General features: G+C 37.1%; 1 protein-coding gene across 1 annotated transcript; it reads left to right on the forward strand.

Annotated features, from left to right (window-relative positions):
- The first annotated feature begins 1,309 nt into the window (after positions 1-1,309).
- LOC110369757 (sodium-dependent dopamine transporter) lies at positions 1,310-22,030 on the forward strand. The gene is made up of 12 exons (XM_021325302.3): positions 1,310-1,409; positions 9,299-9,475; positions 15,259-15,393; positions 17,013-17,167; positions 17,450-17,565; positions 17,689-17,827; positions 17,935-18,069; positions 18,146-18,249; positions 18,325-18,562; positions 18,710-18,938; positions 19,056-19,324; positions 19,397-22,030. The coding sequence occupies exons 2-12, from the start codon at positions 9,331-9,333 to the stop codon at positions 19,565-19,567; spliced, it is 1,836 nt and encodes a 611-aa protein (XP_021180977.2). The 5' UTR covers positions 1,310-1,409; positions 9,299-9,330; the 3' UTR covers positions 19,568-22,030.
- Positions 22,031-22,152: the final 122 nt, after the last annotated feature.

Below are 22,152 nucleotides of genomic sequence, written 5' to 3' on the forward strand. Positions count from 1 at the left end.
AGCTCTCGTCGTAATGTGCTCTTAGCAGAAGTGGATTTGTAGGCTTTGCAGTTTTACAGCCTCCCATTACAAAATGACAGTCACGTCCGGTTTGGCTATAAAGATTACGGGTGTACTACCGAATCGAATAACAAATAATCGAATATCAATTGATCGACCACTATAAATCTATATATATCTAATCGAACATTACCTACCAAGGCAAACAGCTTATGTATGAGTTACACTAATACACCTGGTAAGTACTTCAATACCTATTTTTTGTACTTTTTTAAGGAACAAACTTAACAGAGCTTAGGCTAGCAAGACAGTGCTCGACCCACATGCTGAGATTCTCTGTGCGTAGCAAGCGATGTCACAATAATGCACAGATACGTCACAAAATTGATAAATCTTTTTGAGTGGAATCTTAGAAGTGCTCCTCTTGAGTGACATATCGTGATTGAGACAGGTGGGCGGCACTCTAAGTGGGCGTGGCGTATTAAGCCACACCCTAAGCTAAGTAGGGCGGCCCGCCCGCCCTCCACTAATTGATTACTTGCATTCAATTTATACAAAGACAGTTGCCTATAATTAAGCATTTATTTTATCCAAAAGCCTATCCGATGAGCTCCTTACAGTAAATAATTATTCAAGTACTTACATATAGATAAATTATATTTAGGTAGGTACATCAAATATGCCTTTCTTTCAAATGTATTTTTTTTTAATTTGAGGGCAAGCCTTAGATTTAGATTACTTTGTACCCCTGTTACTGTGTTTATACCCTAATTTTTTCTTTTGATGGGAAATCATCAAATGACTCCGCTGGGCAGTGTGTGGGTTTGTCAGACTCATAGACTAAAACCCATCATGCTCTTTCGTAGGCCTTTTACCTAACAGGGCCGCGGTAACTCTTTCAAACAATCCCGTAGCCCCGTTGTTTATCCCCCTTCGATGTACCTACTACTGCCCTTATAAAAGCTTGTTTCTTGAAAGATTTTCCGCGAGTCTATAGGTACTTATATAAAAACAATTTAGAACTAAGCAGCATCAATGAAATTGCTCTCCATCGCACCAGCCATTTGGTCACGAGATGTATCAATCAATAAATACAGTCGCCGAATTTCCTTGTTTTAGAAAATGCTCTTCAAAAACACTTAGCTTACAGACTTCTAACAAGGATCAAGATATTACCATTTCCTAGAAGCATCTATGTAACATCTATAAAGTATCAAGATTACTAAAACCGCTTTGGTCGAATGCCCTAGTTTCAGCCTCACTAAGTCCTGCTTGAGTGGGCGTTACAAGGCGTGGCTTGTTTGACGAAACACGCCCAGTATTCGTCAAAGTCGGCGCGGCGCCGTCACTCTGGGCTAGGCACGGCGCCGCGCGGTCATGGCGCCGGCAATGCGACCGCCGACACGCAAGTGAGTAACACGCCTTATTTTATTTTTTATTTATTTTGTTTAAAAAAATTTACGATTTTGTCTTTGTTGTTGCCTTTGTTTGCCTTGTCTTTTAGAGCCTTGGTAAAGTCCTATTTTTTTAAAAGGCTCAATTTTTTTATATATTTTGTAGGATTAGTAAAGTAACTTTATTTGAAAGTTTGAAGATAAGATAAGATAAGATATGTTTATTTGCTTAAAACATGGTATAAAAAGGTGTTATCAAAAATATACATATAGATCAATCATGTTTTGCTTAAAACTAAAGCGTGCAAAATAATTCACAAGCAATAAAGATAATATTAAAATACAAATAATAATCATTTTAAAAAGTCCTTAATATTATAATAATTATTATTATTGAGCCATTTATATAATTGCGATTTAAATAATTTATCATTTAATGTTTTGAACATATTTGGTAACTTATTATATAATCGTATACACATAGCCAAAGAATTTTTTTGAAATTTTGCCGATCTAGATAGCTCTTCCAGCACAAGCCTGTGTTGGTCACGTCGACTTCGAGAATTTGTAAATAGTTCTTCTGCTGTTTTAAATAATACTATGTGCTTTCGAACAAACATACATGCTTCATATATATACAATGATGGTAACGGTAGCAAACCAAGTTCCTTAAAAATAGGTTGACATGATTCGTCCGATGGAATCTCGTATATGGCTCTTAGACATTTCTTTTGTGCAACAAATGCTCTTTTACAGTCAGTACTATTTCCCCATACAATAAGTCCATAACGTAGTGAGGACTCAACATATGCGCGATATGTCATCACAGCTGTTTTTATATTAGTCACTTTTTTTATTTGTCTCAAAGCGTACACAAACTTATTTATTTTGTTGCACACAGTGTCTACCTGTGCTTTCCAGTCTAGATGTTCGTCAATTACTACTCCTAGAAATTTTGTTTTTGTCACTTGTGTTATTTTTGGTATGTCCATTTTAAAATTAAATTTATCATTATAAGATTGATTAAATTGTATATATACCGATTTATTTAAATTAATTGATAGATTATTATTATTCAGCCAGTTAATTAGATTATCTATTGTATTATTTATGTCCGCTTCATGATCTGTAATTGATTTATGTTTTTTATCGGTAGCAACAATTATAGAAATGTCATCAGCAAAAAGGAAACATTGATGCTTAGTTACATTGACTATGTCGTTTATATAGAGTAGAAATAAGATGGGGCCCAATATGCTACCCTGGGGGACGCCCCGTTCTATACTTCTATATTCAGACGAACATTCTGTCATGTCCCTACTTTCATTAAGTTTGGTAATAGTGACTTTTTGTCTTCTGCTAGTTAAGTACGACGATAACCATTGTAGTGGCAGTCCTCTAATACCAATAGCCTCAAGTTTTTTTAACATTATTTCTTGTGAAACAAGGTCAAAAGCCTTAGACAGATCAAAGAATAGCCCTGTCGTTAGCTGTTTGTTGTTGATATTAGTCAACACCGCTTTCAGAAGTGAAAATATGGCAAGGGATGTGGATTTGTGTTTCTGAAATCCAAATTGCTGTTCTTTTATAATATTATATTTTCCGCAGTAGTCTACTATTCTCTGATACATGCATTTTTCATAAATTTTTGACATAATGGGTATTAGTGTTATTGGGCGATAATTATTGGCGTCGCTTTTTTCACCTTTTTTAAAAATTGGTTTGACAACAGATATCTTCAAAGCATCAGGAAAGATTCCTTGTGAAAAGGAGAGGTTAATGAGATGGGTCAGCACTCCGCTTATTTCACTAACACATGTCTTAATTATTCGGGTATTAAGTTCATCATAGCCTACAGAATTGGTATTTCTTAGTGATAAAATGTGTTTGCGCACTTCGTTTTCGCTTACAGGTGTAAGGAACATAGAGTTAGCAGTAAAGGTATCACTGAGGTAGCTATTATAAGTTTGAGTATTTTGTGCAGGAATACAATTTGTAAAATGCTTGTTGAAGGCGGAAGCTATTTCTACTGGTTTGGTAAGTAAAGTATTATCAATTTTAATACATTCAATGTTGTCTTTAGGGCCCGTATTATGTATTTCATTTTTTACTACTGTCCATGCAGCTTTACATTTATTGTCATTATTATCCATAAACTTTATGTTCGCATTTCGTTTAGCCTTGTATATACATTTCTGTAATAATTTTGAATATGTAGTATATGTATTCTTGTTCATCATATTTTTATTTTTGTAATATTGGTATCGTAGGAAACGCTTCGTTTTAGAACTTTGTTTGAGTCCCTTACTGAAAGTAGCGGACGAGTGGCCAAGTTAGTCTCGTAGCGGTATCTAAAGACTTTTTTAACTTGATTAAAAAACCTCTTTAAAGATTTTTTTTAATATACCTACCTATATTTTTTTATAAGTAATTTCTATTAAAATAGGGTACAAGTCAAAATACAGAATTCAAACGTCTGTTATAATTGTTAACCCGTCATCCTTTTTAGAAAAGTTTTTATTATTTTTTTCAGCCGTCTCCCATCTGCTTACTAGATTATCGTTGAGTTGTGAAACAGTCGTTTGTTAATCTTTTAGGTACGGGTTTTAGGGTTCAATGGGGCCCTATTACTAAGACTTTGCTCAACTTTGTCCGTATGTCCGTCATCAAGCTAGGTATGAACTATTAATCGCAAAACTGTAAAAATTTCGCCGAAGATGTATTATTGTTCCTGCTCTATCAACTACTCAATACTGAAAATGAAATACGTGTGTTAATGAAATAAGTTTTATGCTTGGAAAAAAGTACAGAACCCTTCGTACGCGAGTTCGACTTGGCAATCGCAATTGGCCGGTATTTACTATAATTTATCGATTCTTTTAAATCTAATATGTACCTAATTTGTTGGGAGCCAATTGTCCTCGTATTGCTCAAAGATCAAATATGCATCAAAATATCTTCTCTCTCTTCTATACTTTCCTATTCTAACTTACTCTCTTACCGACTATTTACTCTACCTAGGTAAAGTAACGATTCGAAAAATTCTTCCATTGCTGGAAAGTTCCCGGGTCAAAAAACAATATTCCCGGGTCACATGGACTATATTTTGTAATCCGGATTCAAAACAGTAATCAAGACCCTTGGCTGGCAATATTTTTATAAATTTTTGTTAAAAAAAATGCAACGAGCCTCTTTGCAAAAATAACGAAGATGTTAAAAAAAACTACGGCTTCTTTTACATTGTAAAATTTAATTTGTTTTATAACAAAAACATATTCGCACTAAATAAAGATGCGAAAGATATGCGATCACTATCGTTTCGTCACGAACTTTAAAATTCGTTTGGCAGCCATTTATTTAACCAACTAACTTTGATTGAGAACATCAAAAGCCCCGCTAGTCGGGGGTCTGTTTGTTTTCGTAATTTCTATTTCATTCTAAAAAAAATAAAAGTAACAACAAAAAAAAAATGCGTTTGTTTCTTTTCCATAACTCTGTAAATATCTCTGTCTTTTTTCTATCTATACTTATTTCTCGCCGTTAAACCTAACAAAAAAAAACGTTATTTACGATTTTAAATACGCCATTTGGAGACTCATTAGGTACACTCAACGAAAACAAGTGAAACAGTTTCCCTATTTTTTATATGCGTTTCTATTTTTTTTTCTTTATGAACTAGTAACCTTTTAGCAATACTTAGGGGATGTTTTGGGGGCTTGGTGCCTCTGATATTTCCTATTTCTTAAACAGTTTCCGTCGTACCACAAACACTTTTAAATGTCTGTTGAACACTTGTCTAAAAAATAACAGATTATGACGTTGAAATAAGTTCGGTTTTGCAGCCACACTTTTTTTAGACAAGTGTTCATCAGATGTTTACGTTTTTGTAGTCATCATCCTCCGAGCCTTTTTCCCAATCATGTTGGGGTCGGCTTATAGTTACGTAAGTTTACGTTTTTGTAGTAAGGCTGTTTATTTCTACGAACCGGCCAAATATTGACGTGAAAGTCTTGAATTGTTGACCATTTCATAAAAATATCGAGTTTTCATGAAGTGAGAGAACGTACGATTTGATTTAAACAAACTTTACTTTTAACATCACATACTTCAGTTTTGAGGTCGGGTGTTTTCAATTAACTCTGGAAAAGATTTATTTTCAGGATTTCCAAATATATCGATATTTTTACTGTTTAGATTTTGTTTTATTGTTTTCAAAATAATCTGACAGTTGATGTGTTTTTTTTTTTTCAAATGAGTTCCAAAATTTTGCAACTTACGATATAATTGATGGTTCTCAATTGGATGTGGTTTAAAATAAAAATAACCCTTCAAAAAACTGAAACTAAGTCAAAAAACAACATTTAACACTTTGCCACTTTTACGGTTTTATATAAACTTGAATAAGTTTCAGGACTCCAAAAGTTTTTACTCTTCTTATAGATTTCTCGGGACATTACTAGGTTCAAAATTAATGGAAAAATTCCATGTCTACCTATGTTATTTAAAATAATCATCTCAGTTAAAGTTTGTCTCGAAATAAATATGTTTCCAAAATTTATTAATGGTATACATATTTCGTAGAAAATTTGTAGCGATTTCAAAATACTGATTAGATTTTCCATCCGATTACTTATTATTTTTGAGCTTATACAAATTCAAAAATATAATTTTCTAATCAAGCTTAGCCTAGTTAGTTAACGTCAAATAAAGGATTGTTTCATCATCCTCCTGCCCTTATCTCAATTTTATTTGAGGTCGGCGCAGCATGTCTTCTCCTTTTCTAGCCATAGTATATTCGGCGGACCTTAACATACTGCAATTTGTTCTGGCATAAGTTTTACAGCCAGCCGTCTGCCTGACGCTAACCCTCACTAAAGGACTGTTTACGAGAAAAATAAATTATAGCCCAAATTATGCCAGTTAGAACAATAGAAAGCATTCGAAAAAACTTTTATACAAATAGAAAATTTTATGCAAAAAACAATAAAAAGATTTTAAATGCAAACATAATTCAAAAAGTACCAATAACTTTCGCGATACAGAAATGCAGGTGTACCAACTACACAAACACTGCAATTAACAAAACGTCCAATCGTATTCCGAATTCAATTTGTTAACCAATGCTGCGCTGTAGAGCTGACATACGATTTTTCGTCGCTAAATCGACCATCGATTAATCGGAGCGCTGAGCGAGCTGGACGTGACAGCCACTCGGACCTACTGGATAGAGAGCTCAACTAGGGTTGCTATCGATATACAAACTTTTTGGTGACTGAATTCCTTTTAAATTTTTTTAAATTAACGGTCTATATTAAAAATGTGCTTTAGATATTACAAGCCATGGTTACTCTATCTATGTTTCTATATGTATACTAATATATAAAGTGGAAAGATTTGATTGTTTGTTTGCCTTGATCCGAATCTACTGAACCGATTTAAATAATAATTATTGCATTGTTAGGAAGCTACACCCTATGCGCTGAATATGCCTATGTTTTATCCGGTTACGGGAAGTTATTTCCGAGTGTCTTTGATATATCGGATCCTAAAGCTTGTGGCCACTTGGCAAGATATATTTTAAATTGTACCTACTGTTTTTAAAAGCAAAGTGAATTGGATTTAGGTAAGTGTGACAATGCCAACAATTACAGAGTCGTAGGTGCACTCGCTTAATTCAACGCTAAATCTTAAAGAATATTCTGTAAGGATCGAAAGCGACAACCCTACGCAAGCGGCGCGGTCACCGGTCAGCGTTTTGAAGTGTCCCTCTGTCACGCGGCGCGTCATAACATTTGTCACTTCATTATGTCCTGCGTAATGGAGGGCCCTCGCGATATTTCTGCCCAGTTAATTAACACTCCGATAAAAGGTCAAGTGATGTAGTTTCGTTGGCGAGTTCGTGTTTAAATAGGATTTGTTTTTCATTGAAAACCAAATATGTAATTATGGATATCTCATTTCTAAACAGGAGTTACATCTCTTGATTACGCTGCGTTTACTCAGTTCTTGGATAGAGGGGATCTTCCTAAAAGTCCACTATTCTATGAGCTTTTATTTACTTATGTAATTATTCAAATGCATCTAACAATCGAAGAAATCACTGAGTTAATGTATGGTTGAGCAATGCTTTGATCATGACTCATGGTAGACGTAGGGACAGTATGATGAAGCCAGTAGGTAGAAGCTATTAGTTACAAAACACCGGCTTCTATGAACATTTAAGTATGATTCATTGGTTGATCTTTTGATCTCTTAACTAGAAAAACATTATCAATCAGTAGGTTACGGAAAATGATTGAATAGTCCTTACGCGTAGTTGGCTACAGAATGTAAAGCGTAGCAGTCGTAGCGTCGCGTCGTAGCACTGTATATCGGCACTTCGGTAGACACGGCATCTCCATGAAAATCGGGTCCTAATTTGGCAAACATGGGCAAATAAATAGTTTGTACGTACCAATGGGGTGTACTACGCCCAATCGAATGCCAATTAATCGACCACTATAAATCGAAATTCTAAATACTCGAACATTCATAATATCGAATGGTTATTAAATCGAACATTCAATACATCGCGCAGTCAATACATCGAGTGTTCAAAATATCGAATGTTCGTTTGATCGAGCGTTAAATGCATCGCATATTCATCCTATAGAAAAATCTATATTTTTTATGAATACAAGAAAAACTCAAAATTTACTAATAAATCACATTTTAATCTTTAATTCTTATCTTTTAAAGGTACATTTTAAAATTTTGTGTGAATTGAAAAGGTAAACGCGGGATTGGGAAGACCTACTTTACAAAAAACCGGCCAAGTGCGAGTCGGACTCGTGCACGAAGGGTTCCGTAAATTACAGTTAAATCAACCTATCTCAAAAACTATAAGAGATACTTTGATCAAACCAAAAATCGTTGAAAGAGTTAATTAGCATGCATCACCTCTATTTTTTTTAGAATTTTATACCCCGTAGTTATAAAAATAGAGGGGGGGGGACATACTTTTTACGACTTTGAGAGCTGATATCTCAAAAACCGTTCACTTTAAGAAAAATGTTTTTTAGAAAACTTTATATCATTTTAAAAGACCTTTCCATTGATACCCCACACGGGTATGTACATCGAAAAAAAAAATTTCATCCCTCAGTTACATGTATGGGGGGCCCCACCCCCAATTCTTTTTTTTACTATTTAGTGTCATATTTTTGTAGCGGTTCATACAACACATATTCCCATCAAATTTCATCACTGTAGTACTTATAGTTTCCGAGTAAATCGGCTGTGACAGACGGACAGACGGACAGACGGACAGACGGACAGACGGACATGACGAAACTATAAGGGTTCCGTTTTTGCCATTTTGGCTACGGAACCCTAAAAAGAGGCAAAAGGGATGATAATGCGATTGAAAAAATGTTAAATAATAAAAACTACATTAAAATTTATAAATTATTCATAAATTTTGAGTTTTTCTTGTATTCATAAAAAATATAGATTTTTCTATAGGATGAATATGCGATGCATTTAACGCTCGATCAAACGAACATTCGATATTTTGAACACTCGATACACCCGTACCAATGTACCTACGTCTTGGTAATTTTTAAAACTCTTATGTGATATTCGTTAATACTTTAAAACCAAATAGCACTTATTGTAACATCTTCATCACTACAATGTATTGAATTTGCACATTACATTGCCTGAAGCACATTTCATACCTCTAAGACCAAGTTCACCGACAACATAAAAGACAGTTTTTTTTAAACCCCTGCTTATTATAAAATTTTGCAGGGGGTATCGTGGGCTGGCAGCCTTATGTTGTTGGTGAACCCTGGCCTCAGTGAACGTCCCAAGGAGTATTCAAGATCTTTAGATCACAAAATTAACAGTGCTATCATCCCCAGGGTGTGGCGGGTTCGTGCGCTGTGCCAGTAGGATGGCGCTGAAGACTCCGACGCCGGGCGCGGGCGAGCGCGAGACATGGGGCAAGAAGGTCGACTTCCTGCTGTCCGTCATTGGGTTCGCCGTCGACCTGGCCAACGTGTGGCGCTTCCCTTATCTCTGCTACAAGAATGGCGGCGGTGAGTACTAGCTTTTAAAAAATCTGATTGACTTTGTTTGGGTCGTACCCAATTGATACGGTTCCTTCGTTAAAAACGTTTATTGAAAGTAGGCTAATTTTTAACAGTTTATCGCGTCACAATTACAAAAGGACAGCTCCCCTGAGCCCCTTCCTTTTACCACATCCTTTCGTGTTATGGCTGGAAAGAAGAAACCGGGTACATTGATTCGTCCTGCTGAGAATTATTTATGTTTTTAGGATTATGAATTTGCTTTTGTTGTTTTGGCCTCTATTGTTTGAGAGTTCATTTCTATGATTCCACTCGACAAGTTTATACTTTAAAGAAGTATCGGGTCGATGTAAAATTAGTTTTGGCATGACCAACCAAAAAACTCATTGAATATCTTCTATATAATATTAATATTGGTGGTAGCTCCAATCAATTAACTTCATTATCCCTTCTAGACGACATACGTAACGTGGTGTCGGTGCCTAGAGTGGCGCGGTTGTGCCTCGAATGGCACTAAGTGCCTCTTGCCTCGCTAATTTTCCGCCTCGAGCCGCCGGCTTCCGACACGACACGTCATAATAAACTCTCAGACAGCACACTCGATGCTTCTCTAGTTCTGTTGAGAACCTTGCGTGTACGGATTAGAGATAATACTACTGTGACACGTGAATTTCAGATGATTTTAAATATGTCATTTACATTCAATTCATTGTCAATAGGTACATTCGTATGTATATACTCGTGAGATTGTATGCTGATGGAAATTATGTGTCAGTCTCTTTGGCATGGTATACTTTATGAGCGTTGGCAATTACGAACTTGTGTTATAGTCAAAGCAAACTTGTACGATTTGCACCAATACATAGACTGTTTTACAACCCAAACATATTTGACTTTTCATAATTTTCACATATCAGCCGAAATCTTCTCTAAGCCCATAAGACCACTTAATACACAAATATTTAGAACCATGTTGGTCATGATTTTATTATGAAGGTAACTGATATCTGCATCACATGAATGACAACCTAATCACTTTGACGTTATTGAATTTAATCTTTATTTCCTACAATAAAATTAAACCTTAGAAACACCAAAACTATTCCACATCATTTCACATATGAGCAAATGATTCATGAATTCATTCAAGATCTGCTGCGTATTGCGCTCTAACACCGTCTGTAGTGCACTCGAGGCATAATAGGCGGTTAACAATCGTCCGCCTTGTGCCTCGCCTCGCATGCAGTGCCTCGAGTGGCTGCACTACGCTTACACCTGCGGCTTGCTAATTGAAGGCTTCACATTCGCCCAGTGTGCCTCGAGTGCTATGTAATAGCGTTATACGTTATGCACTAGAACACAATAGACTCTATCTTGAGTGGGCAAATGAAAATATATTATGTATGTCTCAGATTTATTGGTGGCATTTCAAGATGATCTAGCGATTTAATGTTTTTTCGACTTTCTGTCTGTCGGAGCTAGAAAATTGCATTGTACCGCAAGAACTTTAATTCAATAGCTAGTTGTTGATCAGGAAAGTCGGACTGAGACCAAAACTGTCGTTGTACAACCCAAACTGAATTCAGTAGTTGTGGAATATATTGGGGAATTAAGACTGAGACATTCCAGAACCAACTAAACCAAAACTGCTACATGACACGACAAGACATGACTTGAAAGAAGTAGGTATCGGAGATGCGGTAAGATTTTAAGGATAAGGAAGCTCATATCTACTATCTATGAATAAAAATATAATAGTGTAGAGATATACGTAATGGTGAAGTAAACTTGGCCAGAATGCCCCTCAGCTAAAACATTGCAAGTGACAAGCGATATGTCGAGGCATTACTACACATCTTTGCGGTCACGGAAATGAAACGCCAGCAGCCGAGCGACGGACAAAGGCCGGGAAACGACTGTATAATGAGATTTGTTTGTAGGCTGTTTAAAGTAATCTTAGACTTCGGATTTGGAATTCTGCTTCTTGTTTACATTAATTTTATATCCACATATAAAGCGAAGAAAATTTGAAAATTACAAAAAAGCTTCCAAAATTTAGTTAACATGGCAAGAATCGTCATCGTCAAATTAGATTAAAAGAAAAACTAATATACTGCACATAGGTATACCGGTACTCTTCGCAGCTCAGCTGAAGATTTTGACTAACAACGCCTCTCCGACTCTTGATAAAAAAGTTTATCATCTACCACATAGATCATCGAAAAATATTGCTCCCATAAACAAACAAGCACATCAAAGACACGCTGACCTTAATAGAAAGCTTACACCGAAGGACATGTTAGAAAATACTTGCACTTATAACAAAGTTTCCGCCACATGCTTAATTGCATCCGTTGCTCCCGTTGCTTTGATCGTCCACCACCCTTTGGCGTCCAAGACTCAGTAATTGACTATCAAAACGTGCCCTTTACGCTGAGAAAACTTCGTTAACTCCTCGATGTGCAGGAAAATTAGTAACGTAATAATGGGAGAGGGTAATAATATAATGGAGGGGGAGGTCATTCCCTCACTACGCAAAAGCCGATCGCGTCTGCCCCAGATCTAATTAAATGGCAATTCTCGGGCTGTTGAAATGTGATCTTGTCTTTGAGCTGTGAGCGCTCACAGGAAATTTATTTAGAACTGCCGATGAGATGGCGTCGAAGCTTCGAAATATTCTACATCGTCAACAAAGTTCTGAGTTCGTAAAGTTTCTACACTTTCCTGTCATGGACATTCTTATTTTTGCAGAACATAGTGTAGGTGTGTAGATTTGAGTACTTCATTTACTTGTCCACGACGAACTGAGTAAGGCATGACTACCTATTTATCCGAACTGAAGGATGTGAGAACCGATGGCGTAATTTTATCTCAAAAATGTTTAAAATTCGTCGCAGATTTTTGTACATAATTTATTATCTTTCCATTAACATTAACCTTAACAATGTGATAAATACCTTCCAAGATTATCTACCAAGAGTTATTTATTATTTTGATATGATATTAAGATTCAGATTATTTTGATAGTCCGGCCCGGCATTCCGACTACCCCTTCCGAAGGGGTCTGATTTATCGCCGTATTCGGTCATATAGTGGTCGCGTACTAATTGATTGGGGCGCCACTTCATCATGGGACCCTCGCCATCCATCATGGCGGCTACCTTCCTCTGTCGCTGCAATTATTTTGTGATTTGACAGTTTGGCCGCGTTGATTGTTTCGTTTGCTGATATAGAATTTGATATCCGATGTTTATTAGATTCCAAATAGAATTTATTGTAGCTTAGTTTTGTAGCTAAGTACTTAGATGAGTTGTTTTCTGGCCGGTGCCATAACACTCTAAGTCGCAGTTTTCAGGGAACTTAAATAGGTAGTTCATCCGTTAAAACAAGGGTGCTCAGACACCTGCTGGTGTATATGTAATCTGTAATTGCACTGCATACGAAATATTTGGTGAAACTAGTTTGCTTTATTTGAATCATCCGACGGCTAAGTCGAATAACTTCAACTAACTAGGATGGTTTATGAATATTATCAAAACAATCACAGTACAGTCAAGTAATTTGTGAAACTTGTTTTAAAACCGCTGCCATTTCCTTCATCAAAGCAATATCTATTAAGGTGTCTTCACCGAAATCAAAGTAGAACTTCATAAATCACAAATCCATAAACACTTCAGTTCGAAACAATTCCTTACGGCGTGGATGATTTAATGGAGCCGTATCGTCGTAATCTCGTAATACCCAATCATCCGGCGGGCTCAGACCGTGGGGACCGACCGGCTCAACTAAGACGATTCGATTACGCACCTTACTATTGGAACAGATTCCAAGAAATGTAGCTCTAAATTAAATCATTGAGAGCCGATTACTTAGGGTTTTTTTTGCAGATTTTTTAATAGAAGTTTTAAGGATTTTTAAATGGGGAGGATTATTAAGGACGGTTGCTCATTTTAAACATGATTTAGGTATTAATCAATATTTATAAAGATCCTTGATACATACAAACCTACATTTATGTACGTAGCATGAGAAAATAAATCCAAACCACATCATACTTTAGAAATAAGACCCGATTCTACTGTACTTAAGCATTTCTTAAGAGCACGACGCAACAGTTAAATTAAGTACATCTGCACCCCATCATCGCAAAAAGCCGCACTATTCCATAAAGCCCTATTATCCCCTCACTTAAAGACGCGGAGATTCCCCGAAGTCACTTCTCCCCGACGTGACTTCTCCCGACTTACAGAAACTTGGTGGGAATGTTCTCGATTCCCCACTTATCCGCGACCTGTTGCATCCGGCAATAAAGTAAATCCTTGCCATATTTCTTCGGCCCTCCCTTTAAAAAGGGGCAAGATGCGTTGCTCTGTAGGCACTCAGTCTTTCTTTGGCGTAAGTGTTTTTTTTATCGGAGATTGTTCTTTACAATTCATGGTTGGTTAGTTGATAAGTATTTTTTTTGTTAGTCCATGTTGTGTACAACTTGGTATTTTTGTAGTAGACCGATATTTTCTTTGGAGACTTGAAAGAAAGTGTCATACTAATTTAAAACATGCAGTGACGTTGGACTAATTTCCTAATCTCATCAGTCCATAGAATCTAAAGCCGTGCCTCGTGTGGGTTCCGTGGTCATTATACTTACTCAATTATAGTGTACGGAAGTTTGTCATTTAGCAATTGTGTTCGTTATTCATTACTGTTTACTGGGAACTCGACATACGTGCTCGGACACTTTACTTCATCCTTTTCCTGACCTCGATTTATTAACTGCTTCGAAGAACCCGTACTTTTGAAGCTGAGTTGGGAAAAGTTCGTTGTGAAATTGTGGAGTGAAATTCTTTTACACCTTATTAAGCATCTCATTTTAATTGTTTGTTTAATTCCGTAACTTGGGAAAGGTTACAGTAGGTGTTAAGAAAATCTATTAAATATTGAGTAATTAGGAAATTAGATATAGGTACTTAAATTAAACGTCAATATTTCGTATAGACTGTTCAAGGTCTTCATCTTCATCTAGTTGCGTAAATTCTCGTCTATTTTTAGCACAATTCCCACGCTTTTACAAAGGCCAATTTATTCCATTAAGAACACATAATATGCGTACAATTAATATACATAAATGAACTTATAAGCTATGTACATTATTGTACATCTCAAGTTTCATAAAAGCGTATTGGAAGCGAATGAATGCGAGCGCCTTAAAAGGGCAATTACAGAACAATTTGCGACGCCCTCTCTCTCGGGACCGATATGAAATTATTGCTTCAGTTAGATCTCAGATTGCGATGGAATTCTTTGGGGGAAATCGACTGGAAAAATTACTTTATTATACATATTATAGGCTGCGATTGTTGAAACAATTGAGCTTTTTGTTGAATTTAGATTTCTTGCCTTAGGTATGTTATTGAAGTAAGTCATTGAATACTTGATGTGTGACATTTCTTCGCTGAGCTGACAGTTTCCAAGTTAGGTACAGCGCATTCAAAATTGCAAAATACATAGATTCTACGCTCAGATCAATGATTCTACGCTTGATTTTTTCCTGGGACTAGGTGTGATTTAGTTTACGGATCAAATATTTCTATGTTGCGGATAGCTTTTTCTCCGTTTAATTTCTCTAATCTAAGATTATCATACGAATTTAGAAATAATCGGCACTTAATATAAAGTTACGATATCATTTTATTTTCCCGACGTTACGGCCGGATGGCATCGAACGTGGTCACGGTATAAATCGCGAAAGTTAAAAAATTATGAATTTGTTTATCATTTGTTTGCTTGTTGTCCAGGCGCTTTCCTGGTGCCGTACTGCATCATGTTGGTGGTGGGAGGGATCCCGCTGTTCTACATGGAGCTGGCGCTGGGCCAGTTCCATCGGAAGGGAGCCATCACCTGCTGGGGGAGGCTGGTACCATTGTTTAAAGGTAAGTTATTCTTTACATGATATGAACCTCTTAGGTAATTTTTGTGAAAACACTGGTCCATGGTTTCGATAACTTTTATTCACTTAGGTATATCAGGCAACATCTTCCACAGTGTATCCTAATCAACAAACATACTCGTTGCAGCGGCACACGAAGACAAGACAGTATTCATTATTCCGGTCTCAAAATCTTACGAAGAATGAGGATGTGTTTAGTTAATTAATAGCATCAAGTACTTACTTATTTGATTTTGGACCGTGTTGTTAAGTTTGTCATGAATCTATCCTAGTCCTTCGTTCCGATATTACAGAATCTCATCTTGAAAAAGTATGTCTTTGTTGTAAAATAAATAGGTATTACCTACATAAACTCATCCCAAATGGTAAATTCAAATTGGTTCTTGTTTCCTCTGTGTTAGGTATTTAGTCATACTTTACGATGTAGAACAGAAGTGGATTGAATTTTTGAATAGCTAGGAATGCTCTTTACTTGGCTTATTTTTATGTGGTCACGTGCGAGTCATACGGCAGATTTATGTGCGGCTGGTCACGTCCCGTCGGCTAATGTCATCGGTGCTAGCAGCCCGTTTGCGATCAAGAGTTATAGTGGGCCACTTAGCTTTCTCTCTGCTTTTGTGGCACTATGAATGCAGACAGATGCTGATTGAAATAGAAGCTATACTCTGGGGGAAGATAATGTATCCTGAATTAGGTGAATATAGGTTAATCGATTTATTCCACATAGGCCATAGGGCGTACAAGTTACAATAAGTCTCAATTAAGCGTCGGGATCAAGCTAATGGAAACATAGGTACCAAAGTAGGTACTTTATCATGCCATACTTAAGTATTTATTAGGACTCCCCAAAAAACTTACTTTTGAAATATACTTACTTTGAATCCATGTTCAGAAACTTGAAACACACTTAGGTACCTACACTTTCAAACTTGGAAAGAAGGACATTTGAAATTATTCTTCGATCCATCACATCACAAATCACACGCTCCAAAACACTCGACTTCAAGACTTTTATGCAAAACATGGACCCATCATCACAAGACCGCTCTAGTCGGACGCCCCGCACTTAACCCCTATAATTGACACCATTCTCGGGGCTCCCCTTAAGTGCTCGTCCCATACGGTGTGAAAAGGCTCCGGTAGATTTGCGAGGCCGGCTTATGCCCGCTGATTTCATTTTACGCGATTGTCACGTCGCACGCCCTGAGTGGCTCCTAACACGATATGATTTTTGAAGAGAAATAAAATTGGTAATGGTGCGGAAAGGTGGCTTTCCAGTGGAAGTATTTTTCTTTATGAAGGGAATGTTTGAGTCGTAGATTGAGATTGAAGATTTTGGAAAAGATTTTTTGGTGACGGAAAGTTTTCCTAATCCAAATCCTATGAACTGATCAGTTTCTATTTCTACTGATTTTTAAACCGACATTAAGATTCTCATGTGATTAAATGAAGCCGTAGGATTGCTTAATTGAAAACAAGATCCTTACCAAACTTAATCCCCTAAATATTTACATGACCCCATCATGTTTAAACATTTAGGTACTCTAAGGTAATCTTACCTATCCATTACATATCTGCAATAACTCAGCGCGTTTATCTCAGGTATAGGCTACGCGGTGGTCCTGATAGCATTCTACGTGGATTTCTACTACAACGTGATCATCGCGTGGGCTCTGCGGTTCTTCTTCGCGTCCTTCACCACCATGCTGCCGTGGACCAACTGTGACAATGAGTGGAACACCCCTGCTTGTAGACCTGTGAGTTTAAATATAGCCTAAATTGAGGACTTATGGCTACTCTGAATTGGTTTTTACGCTGTATCTTTTGAACAGGAATCTTCAAACCCTTTTAAGTACCCTCTGCATAACAACCACTGTCTTCATTACCTAACAATCTATTTAGAAGTGTACATTAATTATTATTTCGTTGTTTCGTATAAGTCTAAATGCAGTATCAGCTTGAGAAGAAGTATAGTACAGTTAACTCATAAATATTTTTCACTTGTAAAGGCTATGAAATGATTGACCTTTACTTCCCAGTTCGAAGCAATCTGGGAAGCCTCAAACAGAACTCGCTTGCGCAACAACAGCTCTTCAGGTGTAATCGCTCCTCCCGCAACAACACCCTTCACGTCAGCCGCTTCAGAATATTTCAAGTAAGTTTTTTCAAAAATATATTCTTCAGTAACTATTTCAATAACCTATCTATCTCCCGATTTGCTTACTAAAGGTAGGAATTTGACATTGCTTGTGTGAGATAATCTATTGTATTATTTTAGCCGCGCCATCTTAGAACTGCAAGGGAGCGAAGGTCTTCATGACCTCGGTGCCATAAAATGGGACATGGCGCTCTGTCTGCTTGCCGTCTACATCATCTGCTACTTCAGTCTTTGGAAAGGCATCAGTACTTCTGGAAAAGTAAGTCCTAATGTATTTCGACCGACGGAACCAGCAAAATTCCGATGCTAAGTGTGTTCCGTTAGAGATGTTCCGTTAGAGTGTTACAAATCTGGCTCTTATTCCAGGTGGTTTGGTTCACGGCTCTTTTTCCTTACGCAGTTCTTTTGATTCTCTTGGTCCGTGGTATAACCCTCCCTGGCTCAGCTACTGGTATCCAGTATTACCTCAGTCCCAACTTCGAAGCTATCACACAACCTCAGGTACGAACAGAAGGTTTTTACACTACTTTTGTAGTGCTAAGAGGCAATGACTTGATTTTAAATGGTTTTGGTTCAGGTATGGGTGGATGCAGCAACTCAGGTATTCTTCTCTTTAGGACCTGGCTTTGGAGTGCTTCTGGCATACGCCTCGTACAATAAGTACCATAACAACGTGTACAAGTGAGTATATTTATATAAATTGTTTCACTTCATCATTCTCTGATGAGTCCTTTTATACGCGATGTTTTTTCCCAGGGACGCAATCCTAACAAGCGTGATCAACTCGGCAACATCCTTTATCGCTGGCTTCGTGATCTTCAGTGTTCTTGGATACATGGCCCACGCGTCAGGCAGGGACGTGCAAGACGTGGCTACCGAAGGCCCAGGCCTCGTGTTCGTGGTGTATCCAGCGGCTATCGCGACCATGCCAGGATCTACCTTCTGGGCGCTGATATTCTTCATGATGCTTCTTACTCTTGGTTTGGATAGCTCTGTAAGTCAGTCTTTAATTTTGATATTGTTGAAATGATGAGCCTCATTGTCTTTTAGCTCAGGATACACTATCAGGATACTATCATTCTTTTACACGAGTTATATAAACAAAGCAAGTTTTTGACATGTTATTTTTTCTGTTTCCTAGTTCGGCGGTTCCGAGGCAATAATAACAGCTTTAAGCGACGAGTTCCCGCCAATTGGTCGTCACCGCGAGATCTTCGTGGCGTGTCTCTTCACTCTGTACTTCTTCGTGGGGTTAGCTTCCTGCACGAAGGGAGGCTTCTACTTCTTCCAACTGCTTGATAGATATGCTGCAGGATACTCTATACTGGTTGCTGTCTTCTTTGAGGCTATTGCTGTGTCTTGGATTTATGGTGAGTAGCTGTGATTTTTCGTACTGCTTTTGTTTTGAATAAACTTCAGTTCATCTTGAGGTCTACTTTTCCACATGTTGTGACATATATCTTGTATAACTTTTTTCTTGTTCACAGGAACGGAGCGTTTCTGCGAAGACATCCGCGACATGATCGGCTTCCGTCCCGGTCTATACTGGCGAGTCTGCTGGCGTTTCGCCGCCCCGGCCTTCCTACTCTTCATCACGGCCTACGGACTGCTGGACTATGAACCGCTCAGATATGAAGACTATGTTTACCCAGGATGGGCCAATGCACTGGGCTGGGTTATAGCTGGGTCCAGTGTTATGTGCATTCCAACTGTGGCTATTTACAAACTGATTACGGCTAAGGGCACTTTTGTAGAGGTATGCAAGCCTTAAAAGGTCTCTCTCTTTTTCCCAATACTTCTTCTTGTAACTTCATATCCCATTTTGCAGCGTCTTCGACTCCTGACAACACCATACGCAGACACAGAAGGCAGCGGTGCAGTTCACAACGGTGTAGTGGTTTCGGAGAGTGGTGGCGTGAGACTGGCATCTGCAGCCGTGACACCGACGTCCCCACCGCCCTCCACTCCTCCCGCACAGCCGCCCCCCGCGCTTGTCTGAGCACACCTCTCCTTCGACGTCTACTACGTCTAAGTGAAAGAAAGAGACAACTAGTGCTGTGTTGTTCTTCTACCTTTAGTAAGATGGCGGGGCTACAGTGAAGCCGAGTTGACATAGCGCAGGAGTCGGACGGCTGTGGTCACTCCATTTGTTTGTTACTCCTTGGCGCTCTCCCGAGTTTAAAATTTCACTTGATTTATTACCGTCTTACTTATCAAATGTTTGAAGGGATCTAGATAGAGGCTAGGGACAGCCATCACATCTTGTTCCTCTATAATAGCATGCTTTCTTTCTATTTCATTGAGATCTCATTCACTTTAACGGTAGAAAATTGGTTCTGCTTTGAATGTCTACCTAGTATTTATAAAGTAAGACTTAGTTTTTTTCAGGAATATAGCGTGGTAAGGCATTGAAGGCGGAGTTGAAAGGGTAAAAATGTGAAAGGCTAATATTTAAAATAAAAATATTCGATGTCATAGGTGTTAAGTATTATTTTTGAGCTTTCTACTAGAGAACTGTTTAAATAAACATATAATTAACAGCCCTTTCACACGGCAGTCCAGTTTTGCGGGACCGGCATTTTACTGTATCCTGCAAAACTGAACTACGTGTGAACACAGCGTCCGTTTTTGCAGGATTCTCGCTTTTTACTGGACGAACGATCCAGTTTCAAATCGACGGGAACAGCATTTTGCAGGATCCTGCATGCGGTTTGCTCGTATGAACACTAGCATATAATATCTTTAGCGATCAAACAGGATCCTGCAAAAAACGGTATCCTGCAAAAAACTGGACTGCCGTGTGAAAGGGCCGTAAGTGTCAAGGTAGGTAACCGTTAATATGTAGGTATATCCGTAGGTACAGGTCACAGAGCAAAAATGTAGTAGTGCTCAATAGGAGCATGTTTAACATTTTTTGTTTTAATTTATAGTACACATGTCTATCTATTCGAAAAAAAATATCAACTCATAATATTTGTGAAATTATGTAGGTAGTTACTTAATCTTAAGATTTTTTAGAGTAATTTACTACAGCTAGCCTAATTTATTTAGTTACGCGCGTAAAATACGCCAGTAAGACTAACGGAAAATTCAGCAAACCGTCGATGTTTTAGCTCTAGTTTAGATTATAGACCACTCAAGCATTAAGGTTGGCGCTGGAACAAATTTATTATTACTACGACAGAAAATACTCCTTTGAAGCTACGAGAACTCACATTTTAGAACTCAGCTTTATAAATATCTTATCGTTATTTTATAGAACTGTAAAACTTAGTAAAAATCCCTCGTTTTTAGATTGACTGACATTTGGTAGTTTATATTCATTAATTTTATTTTTTACAGTAGTATTCTTTTGTTACAATCTGGCAATACCTAATAGTGCTGCGCAATAGCCAGGGCAGACATAGCTTACTAATCGACTACCCTTGAAAATGAGCTTAACTTCAATATTTTTAACTGAAATATCCTCCCCGCTATACTTAGTTAGTAATTAAGCATATTTACCATGTACATTATTGAAAACGTGTATTGTAGCATTAATAATGTAGGACTTTATCTTAATCTTTTCGTAGTTGAAAATGACATGAGTGTTTGTAATAAATAAGAATAAAATAATTATTTTGAAATGCTTATTTTATAATATTTTAAGTCGCGTTTTATATTATTCGAAAATTTTTAGCGCAGTATATTTTAAGCGCTGTTAAGTACCTATGTAAGTAGAAAAATGTATGCAAATATTTTAACTTAAATAATGTTGACATTAACCTGAAATCTAGGATTAAGAAAAATGAAATGCTGTGTAGATAATAGAAACAATAAAATGATAATATAATCAATTTAATGTTTAAATAAATGTATTCGAACTGAAAGTTCATGTACCCACATAATAAAGTAGCTACGTATGCCTTTAGAGGAAAATATTAATCTAGTTATTCGTCTATGTTATCTGCAATTCGACTCTAAATGTTGTGGTTAGAATCAATGTAATCAAAAATGCTCCATTTTTTATTCGTGAATTTCAGTATTTTTGTTCGAAAACTATTCATCACTCCGTCTTGGGCAATGCGGACTGATGAATTGTGCAGTGGTTTTACAGTTATTGATCAATGGATCTTCCATAATGTTAGGAATGTGAGACGCTCTACAGACGCTACACTTCAGCTTACTTGATGTGTAGTGATTTGAAATGTATCTCTTCCATTATCTCGATGTTAGTATAGTACTTTTCGCTCTTTACAACGTAGTATTATTAAACGTAGAAATACTTATTATATTACGGATATCTGCTTACGTAAGCTAAGAAGCAATTTATGATGTAGTAATTTTGGCTTCAAATATTCTGAATGTTAGTAAAATATTGCAGTATTAAAGATGTAACATGTATTTATAGTTGTTGATGTTATATCAATAGTCATATCAGCCATTATGACTACTGATTTTTAGATTAAATTTATACTTACTATATTAGTATTTCATTTATCCTTACCTTTCGCTATATCTACCGGTTTCTCCCATTGATCGTTTCTGGAAAAAAACCCGCACAAGACTTTTAGTGGACATTAATTTCTGCCAAACTTTTCAGTT

This window comes from Helicoverpa armigera, chromosome 9 (assembly GCF_030705265.1).
Source record: "Helicoverpa armigera isolate CAAS_96S chromosome 9, ASM3070526v1, whole genome shotgun sequence".
Classification (NCBI taxonomy): domain Eukaryota; kingdom Metazoa; phylum Arthropoda; class Insecta; order Lepidoptera; family Noctuidae; genus Helicoverpa; species Helicoverpa armigera.

Excerpts from the sequence above, each read along its gene's own strand:
- LOC110369757 (XM_021325302.3), top strand. The coding sequence starts at position 9,331 with ATGGCGCTGAAGACTCCGACGCCGGGCGCGGGCGAGCGCGAGACATGG. Across the intron at positions 15,394-17,012 it reads GCTGGTACCATTGTTTAAAG|GTATAGGCTACGCGGTGGTC; the intron begins GTAAGTTATTCT and ends CGTTTATCTCAG. Across the intron at positions 17,566-17,688 it reads GCCGCTTCAGAATATTTCAA|CCGCGCCATCTTAGAACTGC; the intron begins GTAAGTTTTTTC and ends GTATTATTTTAG.